The sequence below is a fragment of the Hordeum vulgare genome, chromosome 2H, assembly GCF_904849725.1.
Source record: "Hordeum vulgare subsp. vulgare chromosome 2H, MorexV3_pseudomolecules_assembly, whole genome shotgun sequence".
Lineage (NCBI taxonomy): Eukaryota > Viridiplantae > Streptophyta > Magnoliopsida > Poales > Poaceae > Hordeum > Hordeum vulgare.
Genome location: NC_058519.1, coordinates 10,633,775 through 10,644,110, shown reverse-complemented (window position 1 = coordinate 10,644,110; position 10,336 = coordinate 10,633,775). Strand labels below are relative to the sequence as shown.

Below are 10,336 nucleotides of genomic sequence, written 5' to 3'. Positions count from 1 at the left end.
AGCAACTGACAGATGTGTGAACGCGCGACGACAGTTCCACTCAGTTATCATATAACACTAAAAAGGCATGACAACTGACACACGTGCGGGCGTGTGGACGCAACACTAGTTTCGCCGCATGTTGGGTTGACACCAAAAATTATGAAGGTTCGTACAAACACGCATTTGATGCACTAGTAGAAGTTTTAGGCCCTTTCCCCTTCTCTTCTCTTAATCTTATTTTATTTTATTTTATCTTCTACTTTTTTGTTTCTTTTTTCCTTACTTTGTCACGTTTCATGATTTTCCTTTCCTTTTTGCTTTCTTGAGTTTCTATTGGAGGTTTCCTTTATTTCTTTCAGTTTTCTACGTGAACATCTTATGAAATACGTAAGTAACTTATTTCAACAATATGATAAACATTTTCAGAATACATGATGAAACTATTTTCAATATGACTTACATTTTATAATACACACGGACCATTTTAATGAACAATAAACATGTTTTCATACATCAAAAGCATTAGTTAAATTCATGAAAAACGTAAGACATGACGAACACATTATAAGTTCATGATGAAGATTTTTAACACGCCATTGAAATGCGTTCTTTAAGACACCGTGGATTTTTTTAATACACGTGTCAACATTTGTTAAGACATGATGAGATGACATTTTTTACGAGAACATCTTTTTAAATTATAGTATGCATTTTAAAATACACAAAGTTTATCCTACTGACACAAATTTCTTTCTAAAATGTAAACATATTTTAAAAATGGGTTAACATTGTCAAAACACTTGAAGAATTTAAAATGTGTTAAAATCTAAAATTACATGAACACTTTTACAAGTACATGAATATATATAGGCGTTTTTTTTAAGTTACACGTGTAATATTTAAGATGGGTGTACACTTTTTAAAATGTGTATATCTTTGAATAAACAAGTTTGTACCAATAAATATAGGAATACAAGCAATGCTAGAAACAAAAACGGAAACCACCGCTAGTGAAATGCGTCGCAATCCATTAGATCAATGTGCCTCAAGTCGCTGAGCCTGGGATGTGAACATCGACTCCTCCTCCACTCAGACAATGATCATCGTCAATCGGTATTGGGACCCAATTGAAAAATTCGTTTCCTCTCCTCCTCGATGGTCACGCAATGATTCTAGTGGCTAGCTTGAGTTGGGTCCTCTTTGCAACACATGTTGTTCTCCCCACTATTGCATGCAACATGCGCAACCCATATACCGACCGACTCCTCCTCCACTCACGCAACGATCATCGTCGAATCGATACTAGGTCCCAATTGAAAATTTTGATTCCTCTCCTCCTCGATGGTCAAGCCATGATCCCAATGGCCAGCTTGAGTTTGGTTCTCTCTGCAACGCATGCCATTCTCACCACTATTGCTTGCAACATGCATAAATCCTATACCAACGATGACTCGCTCCTCCCATCATTTGAGCCCATACTTGGATCCACGACAAAGCGTTGAATCCTCGCCAAACACGATTGCACAACGTTCAGACCTATCATAGGGGAACCAAGCTTGAGAACGCCGACGTGCTCCCATGCTCGGAGAGGGGCTCATCGGAGATGGATGATCGACAAGTAGGGGTGTGCCGGTGGAAGGGAGGTGGAGTCACGAGAGTCTCGGGAACTGTTCGTATAAAATTATGAGTTATTAAATTGTCTATATGTCGTAAAAATAGAGCATGTTTTTTTTTCAAGTCTGAAAAACTAGAGTACATACTGTCACTTTTTTTCCGGGCGTTCGTGTCCATCCAGCTCCAGCTCAACTCTGATGGACGATTCCTGTTTTCAATAAAAAAAATTAAGAAAAATGGACGATTCCACGTGCACGAGGCCTTTCGTCGAGCTCGGTTTCTTTCTCCTGTCCCAATTCCTTTCTCCAGTCTCCGTCTCTACCAGTCAAAGAAGTCTCCCCGATCTGAACTCCGGCCACCACCTGCAGCGCGAGGGAGCTCCGGCCGCCCCCCTGCCCCGGCCGCGACGCAGCCGGTGGCCTTCTCCGCTTCGGGGGCCCGGGAACGTCGCCGTCCTCCTCCCCACGCCGGAGAGAAACTCGTGCGGCCGCGGACGGCTGAAGGGGGGCTCGCGGTGGAGCTGGAGCAGACGCCGGCCGGCCGGCTGCCACAGGTAAGGCCGGTGCTACCGAAGCCTTTTTCAGTGCCCGCATCCATTTCCAGTTCAGTCGGTTTTCCACCATCCATTTCCATTGTCTCTATATGCAGATTCACATAGAGACTGGCTTAGATCTACCGGCTTAGACAAAGGAAAATCACATTCAACTTAGGCAGCAGAGTAGATCCTAAGAATTTATTTTGTGAAGAACAAATATATTCCCAGTGCTACCCCCGACTCAGTATTCAATGCCCGAGACTAAATTTTTTATCTACCTATGTCCCAAATTTAGTATTGTGAAGCTACCTACAAAATCATGAGCTGGTCAACAGACGCATGTCGGAAATTGGACGCATGAAACAGGCCATCATGTCTCCGCAAGCATGAAGCGCGCCACGCATAGGATTTCCTTGCTATAGTACATACTGACCCCTCGCCCTCCAGAGCGCATCAAACTGCTCAATCAATTGCAATTCCATTGATTTTTCCCTCATATTATATCAAGCATCAGCTCCATCATACCACTACAGTCTACATTTCTTTCCTTCTAGAAAAGCACTACAACACCAGCCATACCTACTTGGCAATCAAGTGACATGGAGGCCGAAAACGGCGAGGTGGCTGCTCTGGTCGAGAAGATCACCGGTCTCCACGCCGCCATCTCCAAGCTCCCGTCACTAAGCCCGTCTCCTCAAGTCGACGCGCTCTTCACCGAGCTGGTCGCGGCGTGCGTCCCATCAAGCCCGGTGGACGTGACCAAGCTCGGCCCGGAGGCGCAGGAGATGCGGCAGGACCTCATCCGCCTCTGCTCGGCCGCCGAGGGGCTGCTCGAGGCGCACTACTCCGACATGCTCACCGCGTTGGACAGCCCGCTCGACCACCTCGGCCGCTTCCCTTACTTTGACAACTACGTCAACCTCAGCAAGCTCGAGCACGATCTTCTGGCAGGTCACGTGGCGGCCCCGGCCCGCGTGGCGTTCATCGGGTCGGGGCCACTGCCGTTCAGCTCGCTCTTCCTCGCGACGTACCACCTGCGGGACACCCGGTTCGACAACTACGACCGGTGCAGCGTGGCGAACGGCCGGGCGATGAAGTTGGTCGGCGCGGCGGACGAGGGCGTGCGATCACGCATGGCGTTCCACACGGCCGAAGTCACGAACCTCACGGCTGAGCTCGGCACTTACGACGTGGTTTTCCTGGCCGCGCTCGTGGGAATGACGTCCGAGGAGAAGGCCGACGCCATAGCGCACTTGGGGAAGCACATGGCAGATGGGGCGGTGCTCGTGGCGCGAAGCGCGCACGGGGCGCGAGCGTTCCTGTATCCTGTAGTGGAGCTGGACGATGTCGGGCGTGGCGGGTTCCAAGTGCTGGCGGTGCACCACCCTGCAGGCGATGAGGTGTTCAACTCATTCATAGTTGCCCGGAAGGTGAAAATGAGTGCTTAAATTAAGAAAAGGGTGAGCCTGTCTGCTTGTGCAAATGGTGTCTCACATTGATAATAACCAGATGATACCCTGCACATTGATGGGGGTACTTGCAGTATGTTTCAATGAGGTCTGGTTGTATCAAATATGAGTATTCGGCTTAATAATATCAGCGAATATGTTTCGGTTATTGGTATTGTCATCTATCTGTCAGCCTACCCAGATTATGTTTTTCTTTCCTACTCGGTGAATAAGATTATTAGCGATTGAAGTTTAAAGGATAAATTCTGCACCATACCAGATTCAAGCCAATATTTGCCTTGCATTAGCAACTCTCCACATAACTTGGTATTTTAGTGAGAAAATTGATATTCAGCTTTATTACGAACACTTGAATATAATGCAAATGAATACAAGGTCTAGTTTTCGTAAATAATGGAATGAGGACATGGAAATCCACCAAGAAACTGTACTTCGTTCATGACATGAACCTGAACTTCTGGCAAGGTTAGTGTCAACTGTGGCAACACATTTTCTTTTGATGATGTGCAATTGTGCAGACAGGGAGGAGATGTCATTCATGTAAGACAGGGAGGTGTCAACCTGCTGCTGAGTGGTAGGTACCTTAATACCCTCTACAACCCTGTGGTTGGCCTCGTCGAAGTCCATGAGAAGTATCAGCAAGGCACAAGTAACCGTTGATGAAAATCTCTGTTAAAATAAATAAATCAAAACTGCAATGATTCAAGAACAGCTCAATCACCTGGTGAAGGTCAAGTTTTTCAGTTCTTTAAAACTCATGCAACTTCTATTTTTGAAAACGTGCACATCTCCCTCATATAAGAGTTTTTGGTAGACATAGAGTTGAAAAGAATCATTGGATCAACAGACAGATACGCAGAACAGAACAAGGCATGGCTGAGTTAGTTTGTTCTAAAAATGATTGCTCTTGTGAGTTGAATAATTGTTCAGGAGAAGTTTTTTGCTAGCTGGACCAGTCAATAAAGTTAAAAAGGAAGAGAAAAAAAAACTGATTGTCTATCCTCCCTGCATAAATGTCTTGTGCTGTTGAGGATTACAGTTTTTTTTTTTGCTGTTGCATGGTGAATCATGAAGGAATCTATAGCTCGGTGTGTTGAGAAGGTTCTGTTTAGTTTGTTTTTGCCGGGTTGTGGGTTTTGATCTGCCGTGTGCTATTCTTAGACTCTATGGAATTGGTGGATGCTTGTGAGTATTATAACTGTTCCTAATTTTACTTGTCACTATTGCTTGAACGCTTTCATATTATGATCCTTAAGGGCTTGTTGGGTTGCAAGGGGCTTGAAGAGGGTTGGAGTGGATTGGAGAGGATTAAATTCCCCCTCAAGCCCCTCCCAACCTCTTCAATCCTCTTCAAGGGAGGTTTAACCGAACAAGGCCTAAATGTGAGTTGCTGTGATGAATCGGCAACTCAGTTGATGGATCGGGTTGCCCCTTGCTGCTTCAGAAGGGGGTATATAAAAGAGTGGAAGACACTCTGTATATATCGTTTGCTCGAAAGGATGCTAAGAATGGCAAATCCATCTTCTGGAATTTAACATTGTAAGACTTCTTCACCTCTAGCTGATCTATCTTTTCCATGCCTTACTCCATTTGCTTCTGTATATGATTATGTATTCATGTATTCCAGCTGTCTATTTTCCTGCAGGTGACTTGTTGCGGCTCCGTGCTCTTCTGAAGCCGGGGAAGATGCACACCAAGAAGGAACGCCCGGTGGAAAACAAACAGCAGAATCTGAGTCGACGAAAAAAAATGTTCTGTGGCAATGCGGAGGACGTTAAGGCGGTCGATTCTTCCCGAGCCGCGCAAATCTCTTCTTGCACGGAATGCTGCCTCTCCTCGCGAGCACGGCCGCGATTTTTACCGGGGGTACTAGCAGCTATGATGTTGGTTCCCTGTATTGAAATGCTGTCCTTAGTTCCTGGCAGTAGTAGTTCCTGGTAGCTAGAGGGGAAAATGCTGAATTCCATGCCTACTTGTACTTGTATCTCGCTGCAACCTGTCCTGGCATGTGTGTAAAATATTATTACTTTTTTTTCAGAAATACATATAATGCAATCAAAAGTGACACCACCCTTTTGTACATGCTGATCTGGCTGAATGTTTTTGTTTTCGGAAATGCTAAAAATTTGACATCAATCAAACTTTTTTGATGGCAAATTCTTGGCAAACAAAAAAAGAATGAATGTGGGCTGTAATTGTTAGTCTCTGGTTAACATCTGGGCAAAACTTGGCCCGGCCTGGCCCAACCAAAGTAGCCACCTTTATCCATCCTTGTCGACCGATCCAATTTCCTTCCAGCCCCCATCCCAGCTCCCAACCGCCGGCGACATATGGATGCCGCCGCCGCCTCCGCCCTGGTCCCCTCCAGGACCCCAAGCCCCCGTCTCCCGGCGTCCACCACTGCCTCCCGCCCCTCCTCCGTCAGACCCTTTGCCGCTCGCCTTCCAGCTCGGCCCCTCTCCCTCCCCCGCCGCGCGGCCGTCGCCGCCGCCTCCCTCGGTAACCTCCTCACCGGACCTTGCCTCTTCTACATAAGCTAGTAGCAAATTCACCTGTATGTGCCAATTTACGGTCTTGAGTTATGGCGGAGTGATTTGTCGAGGGTAATGGAACAGATTTAGCTGGTAAATTAAGTTACTACTGTACTTAGCTTCCGCTTGCTCAAGGTTATAGTAGTATAACTAATGGATGCTGGTCTTGTGTCGCCGTCTTTATCTCCAAGTGTTAAAATCTTTCCATGGTGATGCTTGCAACTAATTGACCTTGTACATTTCGTTCTTCGTTGCTGCTGCTAGGGGTGTCTAACGATACAGGTGTCATGACGCCCGGCACCAACGTTGTTACCCAGAACGATCTACTGATCGTCGGCCCAGGTGTGCTTGGCCGGCTGGTAGCTGAGAAGTGGCTGAAGGTACTATCAATAATCAATAACTGTGGTTGATAACATCTCTTACATGAATATTTTTCCTCCTTGGGTGTTTTTTGTAAGGCTATATTTCTAGGTGAAGATGGAAAACTGAAGCCGCATTGTCCGTTCCTCTAATTAAGTGATCAACTTTGTCTTCTATAGGAACATCCAGGTTGCAAAGTTTTTGGCCAGACTGCAAGCACGGATCATCACAGCGAGCTAACTGATATCGGCATCATTCCCTCCTTGAAGGGATCCACTATTCCTCAAAAGGCCCCATATGTTATTTTCTGCGCTCCTCCATCTCGCTCTGATGATTACCCCGGCGATTTGAGGTAAGCGAGTGCGATTGTAATGATGACTCCATGCAGTAGATTTGGTGCCAATTTCCAGTTTGTGGACACTGCCTGATGTCTGGGCTGTTTGGGTTGAGGTCTCACATCCGTGTAGAAACTAAATTCTGTTCCATGGATTATTGGATAGTTTCTTGCACGCACTTTGTAAAGATCTGTTATTACTAGTATTATATGCAGATGGGTGCCACCAACCTTTTTCTGATGTCAGCACACCCCTGTGCATCATCAATTTGGTTAGTAGGATTTTTTCATTGTTCATGAACTGCACTAGCTTTGTAAGAAAAATGCTAAGTTGTGCATCTCTATGAACTGATAGAAAGTAACTAGACTAGTTTCATTATGCTAAATAAATTTCATATCATGGATATGTGATGTATCCTCATTTCAGAAAATTCATGCAGAACGGCTGCCTCAAATTGGAGCGGTGAAGGTTCTTTCTTGTTTACATCGAGTACTGCTCTCTATGACTGTAGTGACAACAGATTGTGCAACGAGGTATTGCTGCTAGACTGCATATTCTGCGGAGACCATATTTGCCTACTACTAGCTTTGGGTCTTTTGGTTGATAAGAGTTCCAGTAAATGATAGAATAAATCCACAAGTCATTGTAATGTAGTGTACAACTTCAGATTTGTTACAGCTTACAGCAGAAGCATTTCTTGTTTTATTTTGCAAGTAGAAGCATTTCACTGTTTTGACCACATTTTTTCTCTTCCTTGTTCAGGATTGTCCATCTATTCCAGTTGGCAGGGGTCCTCGTACTGATGTTCTTCTTAGAGCAGAAAATGTTGTTCTGGAGGCAGGAGGCTGTGTTCTCAGGCTAGCAGGACTTTATATATCCTCCACTTATGAATATTGGCTATTTAAAAGTGCAAACATGAACACAGAGCTTTTATACAATATAAGATGAATATAACTCGTACAGTATCTCCTTGACTTGGACACACAAAATAGATAGAGGTGCTCATTATTTCTGGTTGAGGAAGGGAACACTGGACTCACGACCAGATCATATTATCAATCAGATCCATTATGAGGTTAAATGAGCACAGAAATTTATTCCAGATTTATCATTAAATACCTATTTTTGTCGATCATATCATAGCAATAATCTGAATTTATTGATTTGTTAAGCAAAGTATGACAGATGAAACTAACTGGAACAATCTGACTTTATTGATTAATTAAGCAAAGTACGTCAGATCAATCAGCATCGTGTGTCGTTGTAATGTAATGTTATGTTATGTATGTTCAGGATGCTGCGTCCCTTGCAATTGCCATCATGAAAAAGAAACCTCGGGGTCGTGTCTTTCTGGGCTGTGACAATAAGCCTCTTTCCAGGTTAGTGCTAAGCCCCTTACATCAACTGGTAGTGATCTAGCTCGATTCTGTCGGCGTGTCATGGCTGTACTGATAGCTGAACGGGCAACTCGTTCTTTCAATTAAAATACATGAATTTGGACTTTGCAGGCAAGAGATAATGGACGCTGTTAACAAAAGTGGGAAGTTCGACACGGAGTTCCAAGGTTTCACCGGTTAGTTTCCTTCCTGCTCCAGTGTGACATGTTTCGGTTCATATACATCACCGTTTCTGGCAGTAATCTTCAACCGATCTTTACCTCAGGTACCGACGGTCCATTGGGGAAGAGGATGGAGAATTCGAAAACCCGGGCCGATATCGGGTGGGAGCCCAAATACCCGAGCTTCACAGAGTTCCTCGGCGTCGACAGTTAGTACCCAGTCGCACATGTTGAGCAATTTTCCTTCTTGGCCTGAGTGAATCGGAATGCCAAGGGGATCGTAGGGATGTGTTTGTTGCACCACTGGTTTTGTTGCCCCAGCACAGCAGTTTTAGAAACTTTGCAAACGCTGCACAATAGTGTTGTAGCGCGGTGTATATCTGTTCTGTTAGGTGGTCATCCTCTGTTTGATTTTCCGATCACTCGGTTCTGAACTTAACTCGCGTTCGTATGTTTGTTTTTCTTCCGGTTTGATGCTCGTTTATCCACATTTCCGAGTACGCTTGTTCTGAAAGTCGTGCCCACTGATTTTGCTTTCGCATTGCATCATTGCCGGAACTTTGTTTTGAAGCGCATTTTATAGGTTTTCATCGTTTTGAAATAAAATCATATGGTCGATTTCAATGTTTTTTTTTTGTCAAACCGGTACCACTCTTACTGATTTTACGTTTTGGCCGAAACCATGTAAAGTTGAGTTGCAGCGCTTTCAGACAGTGACATCCCACCAACACAATGAGAAAAACTTGTCCCGCAAAAAAGAAAAAGAAAAAAAGACTGTGAGAAAAACTTGAAAAAAAAAGTATTTTGTGCATGAGCACTTGCAAGGTTGCAACAGGGATGTGATGACAACCTTTGCTGATTTCTCCCAACATTTTCAAGTTGCAACATGAGTGTGGTCAAACCCTCTGGTTTTTTCTTCTGTTATTAGTACTATCTAATTGCTGGCATGTGGGTCCCATTCGCCATAGCGCCTGCCGACTGCCGCCCAGCTCGCTAGCCGTGTTGGACCCGTGCGCCTGGATGTCAGTGCTGCTGCTGCTGCTAGTAAACAACAAAGTGCTCTGCTTCCACCCCTCTTCCGCTTTCTCCATAGTGGAAGCAACAGAAGAGACGCACACATCTCAATAAGTTGAGAGAATCACCTCACTTTCTCTGCTCAAGGGAAAGGGGGCCGTCGCCACTCGCCATGGGGTCGGGATCTTGCTGCTGCATCGGCTGCGGCAACGGTGGCCACGACGACGGCGGCGGCGGCGATGGTGGCGGCGTCGGGCTGGACCCCAAGGGGTTCCTTCTGGCCATGCTGATCGCCCTCGTCCTCTTCATGCTCTGCCACCGCCCCCAGCCCCGCCGCAACAACTACCTCGTCTACCGCTGCTAGCCAGATGAGAGTCACCTCCGGCGGTGGTCCGGTGGATGCTCATGCTCGAGGTTTGACCGTGGATCGATGATGCCCAAGTGAGAAAAAAAGGTCCCTTTCCTCTCCCTCACCCCTGCTCTGCTTCCAAGTCCCAACGTTGCTCAATCCTTTGTAATAATATAGTGGAAACGTAATTAGCTGGGATTTACTACCGCTTTCAAGTTTGGTCATCAACCACCATGTCACACAAGTGTGCATGTAGCACGAGAAGCAAGTGCAGGTCGACGATATAAATGCTGAAAGATTTTGGACTCGTGCTTGTTTCCCTGCCCCTTTTTCTTCTAGTTGCACTTCTTTGTGCACAAGAGAGAACCTTTGTCTCTGAATTCGTGGTTGCACCTTCCTTCAGAAACTATTGATGGTCTAGTTTGATTCAGGCTGCAACTTTTTTGTGTGCTTGATGATCTAGTTTACAGTTGTTCACCCAGCTTAGGAACGAAGGACTGAATCGTCAAGCAAGTAAAAATATGTGTTAATTAAATGAGCCAACGCACCCCATTCCTCATGTGCTTGTACGTTTCGATAAATTCCAATA

At 45.4% G+C, this 10,336-nt stretch overlaps 2 protein-coding genes across 5 annotated transcripts; both read left to right on the top strand.

The window, feature by feature from the left end:
* The first annotated feature begins 1,855 nt into the window (after positions 1–1,855).
* On the top strand, positions 1,856–5,680 carry LOC123424394 (nicotianamine synthase-like 5 protein). 4 transcript variants are annotated; one of them, XR_006621672.1, is made up of 4 exons: positions 1,860–2,149; positions 4,119–4,174; positions 4,857–5,139; positions 5,246–5,680. XR_006621672.1 is itself a non-coding variant. In XM_045107998.1 (2 exons), the coding sequence occupies exon 2, from the start codon at positions 2,731–2,733 to the stop codon at positions 3,577–3,579; it is 849 nt and encodes a 282-aa protein (XP_044963933.1). In that variant the 5' UTR covers positions 1,865–2,149; positions 2,686–2,730; the 3' UTR covers positions 3,580–3,748. The 4 variants fall into 4 exon arrangements, 1 of the variants encoding a protein (XP_044963933.1); XR_006621671.1 differs by having other exon boundaries at positions 1,856–2,149; positions 4,119–5,139; XR_006621673.1 differs by lacking the exon at positions 4,119–4,174 and having other exon boundaries at positions 1,862–2,149.
* Positions 5,681–5,892: 212 nt separating this feature from the next.
* On the top strand, positions 5,893–8,898 carry LOC123424393. Its single transcript, XM_045107997.1, has 9 exons — positions 5,893–6,099; positions 6,396–6,511; positions 6,671–6,843; positions 7,266–7,359; positions 7,589–7,699; positions 7,812–7,901; positions 8,120–8,205; positions 8,335–8,399; positions 8,489–8,898. Exons 1-9 carry the CDS (start codon positions 5,931–5,933, stop codon positions 8,596–8,598), a joined length of 1,014 nt encoding a protein of 337 aa, XP_044963932.1. The 5' UTR covers positions 5,893–5,930; the 3' UTR covers positions 8,599–8,898.
* The last annotated feature ends 1,438 nt before the right edge of the window (positions 8,899–10,336 follow it).

Coding starts and splice junctions, on each gene's coding strand:
- LOC123424394 (XM_045107998.1), top strand. CDS start 2,731: ATGGAGGCCGAAAACGGCGAGGTGGCTGCTCTGGTCGAGAAGATCACC.
- LOC123424393 (XM_045107997.1), top strand. CDS start 5,931: ATGGATGCCGCCGCCGCCTCCGCCCTGGTCCCCTCCAGGACCCCAAGC. Junction 6,512..6,670: donor TAGCTGAGAAGTGGCTGAAG/GTACTATCAATA, acceptor TGTCTTCTATAG/GAACATCCAGGTTGCAAAGT. Junction 7,700..7,811: donor TCAGGCTAGCAGGACTTTAT/ATATCCTCCACT, acceptor ACTTGGACACAC/AAAATAGATAGAGGTGCTCA.